The 2,500-nt window shown below is 45.9% G+C and overlaps 1 protein-coding gene across 1 annotated transcript in view; it reads right to left on the reverse strand.

The window, feature by feature from the left end:
- Window positions 1-1,556, reverse strand: part of zgc:77880 (zf-DHHC domain-containing protein) — a 23,767-nt gene extending 22,211 nt beyond the window's left edge. The window contains exons 1-3 of the mRNA XM_065022005.1: window positions 1,391-1,556; window positions 461-549; window positions 164-237 (exon numbers count right to left, since the gene is read on the reverse strand). Of these exons, the coding sequence (XP_064878077.1) occupies window positions 164-237; window positions 461-549; window positions 1,391-1,515 (288 nt within the window). The 5' untranslated portion in view covers window positions 1,516-1,556. The remainder of the gene's footprint in view (window positions 1-163; window positions 238-460; window positions 550-1,390) is intronic.
- Between the last annotated feature and the right edge of the window lie 944 nt (window positions 1,557-2,500).

Genomic DNA, 2,500 nt, shown 5'->3' on the forward strand with positions numbered 1-2,500 from the left:
TCGCTCCCCTCGTGTCACCTGGCTAAAAGACTGTTGTCACGTGTGTTTGTGAAGCAGAGGGTCTCTAGATCAGGCCTTTCTAAGGACGGTGTTCCCAGAAGGAAGCAGAGCTGCTAATTAAGTGCAGTGACAACAAATCACACTAGTGCTGTGACTTACTCACCCTCTCATTCATGTGTGAATTCTGGGACCTCAGGTCAGAGAAGTCGATAGCCGTCTCTGGTAGGGGAACCATACCTGGAGGACACACAGGTAGTCAGGTACCCCCAAAAACAACTTAAGTACTTTAAAGTATTTTTTACTTGAGTACGTTACACCACTGCACCAGATACACACAGGTACAGACAGAAGCCTTGTTAGACTGTAACACACCCCTATGTGTAAAGAAAAACACTTTCTGGGTTAGTCTCGTCAGTTGGTAGTATCGTCTCCGTCTCTCACTCACACGGGCTGAACAAACCTGGGTCTGAGAAGACAGCTTTGGAGTGACAGGCCAGCAGCAGTAGTAGAATCAAGTTAAACACTGACCCATGTAGTGTACACCACACACTGGGAGGAGAGGAGAGAGAGTTAGAGAGGAGGGAGAGACAGAGAGAAGAGAAGAGACTTTATATATTTCACTTTATATATTTCACTTTATATATTATCTACCTCACTTGCTTTGGAAATGTTAACACATGTTTCCCATGCCAATAAAGCCCCTTGAATTGAATTGAGAGAGAAGAGAGAGAGAGAGAGGAGAGTTGGAGAAAAAAGGAGCGGTGAGGGAGAGAGAGAGAGTGAGAGTCAAGGGTGGAGACTGACAGCACCGATTGAATGAATGACAGTGAACTAGCAAACCAACTACATTGGCTTGTGGCACCAAACAAACTATTTTACACTTTTCTCTAACTGCAGTAGAGCAGGGATGAAACGTTTATCCGGTTTGACTGGTTCGACAAGGATAGATTACAATTTGTGAGTTCACAGTAAACCCACACATTGGGCGAGTTCATTATGCATGGCCCGGTGCACTGGGTTTGCGCCTTTTATACTGTTCCATTCCTAAAATGACATCCCTACCCACCCGGGGCAGCGGGCCATGCAAAACGAACTCTCAGTAGTGGGGCTCTGAGTGTCAACAACATTGTTTTGATGCTATCAAACTAGCCATTCACTTTGTTCTTGTGTACTGTGCTCAAATACTGAGTTGGGAAAACGCGTTAACTACCTGGTCATAGTGAATATACAGCCCCGCTACAGGTAACTATAAGTAATGTAACGAAGCCGTTGTCAACACTGGATAATGATACAGAATACCTATACAAACAGCCATGGTATGCTAACGTTAGCTATACAGACGCTAAGCCGTTTTTAAGCAGTTAGCGGAAGAAACACACGCAATAGTTACCTTCCCGAGTAGGCAGGGATGAGGACATACTGAATTACCACATAATCGGCGTAAAAGACGCTGAAATAAGTTAGTATGAGACATATAAATCCACACGGGTCTCGCCTACAGCGTAGAAACGCCATCTTGGTTCCCCCGTCCGTCCCCCTCTTCCGGGTGACGTCAGGAGGGCGGGGACTAGGGAGAGAAGCGAAACCATCCAATGTTAAAGGTGCATTACCGCTTCCGGCTGGACGCGGTATTGAATAAGAACTGCGCTCCCGAGTGGCGCAGCGGTCTAAGGCACCGCATCTCAGTGCTAGAGGCGTCACTACTGACCTTGGTTTGATTCCAGGCTGTATCTCAACCAGCCGTGATTGGGAGTGCACAATTGGCCCAGTGTTGTTAGAGTTTGGCCAGCGTAGGCCGTCATTGTAAATAATAATTGATTCTTAACTGACTTGCCTAGTTAAATGAAGGTTAAATTAAAATTATTATTATTTTTTTTTAAATCACAGTCCCCTATTAAATTACATCCGTACACACCCTCAGGAACCTGTGATGGGGCTACATTCACCGACAGGAGTTATTGCACGGCCTCGGCTGTGAAATCACAAAGACCCCAAAAACTTTCAGCGGCATTCACAATCATTCAAATTTTTCTTAGACTTCTTCTCCTCTCGTGCTGTACAGTTGATGACCATTTGCAATAAATAATACAAAATCCACCTTTCACTATCCTTCGTTTGATGAGAACCATTCACTGGTCGAGGGTTGATGAGAACCATTCACTGGTCTAGGGTTGATGAGAACCATTCACTGGTCTAGGGTTGATGAGAACCATTCACTGGTCTAGGGTTGATGAGAACCATTCACTGGTCTAGGGTTGATGAGAACCATTCACTGGTCTAGGGTTGATGAGAACCATTCACTGGTCGAGGGTTGATGAGAACCATTCACTGGTCGAGGGTTGATGAGAACCATTCACTGGTCGAGGGTTGATGAGAACCATTCACTGGTCGAGGGTTGATGAGAACCATTCACTGGTCGAGGGTTGATGAGAACCCTTCACTGGTCGAGGTGGCTCTACTACCATTGCTTCTTCCCCGCAACACTCGTTCCCCGCCACAC

The sequence above is a fragment of the Oncorhynchus nerka genome, linkage group LG8 (assembly GCF_034236695.1).
Source record: "Oncorhynchus nerka isolate Pitt River linkage group LG8, Oner_Uvic_2.0, whole genome shotgun sequence".
Taxonomy (NCBI): Eukaryota; Metazoa; Chordata; class Actinopteri; order Salmoniformes; family Salmonidae; genus Oncorhynchus; species Oncorhynchus nerka.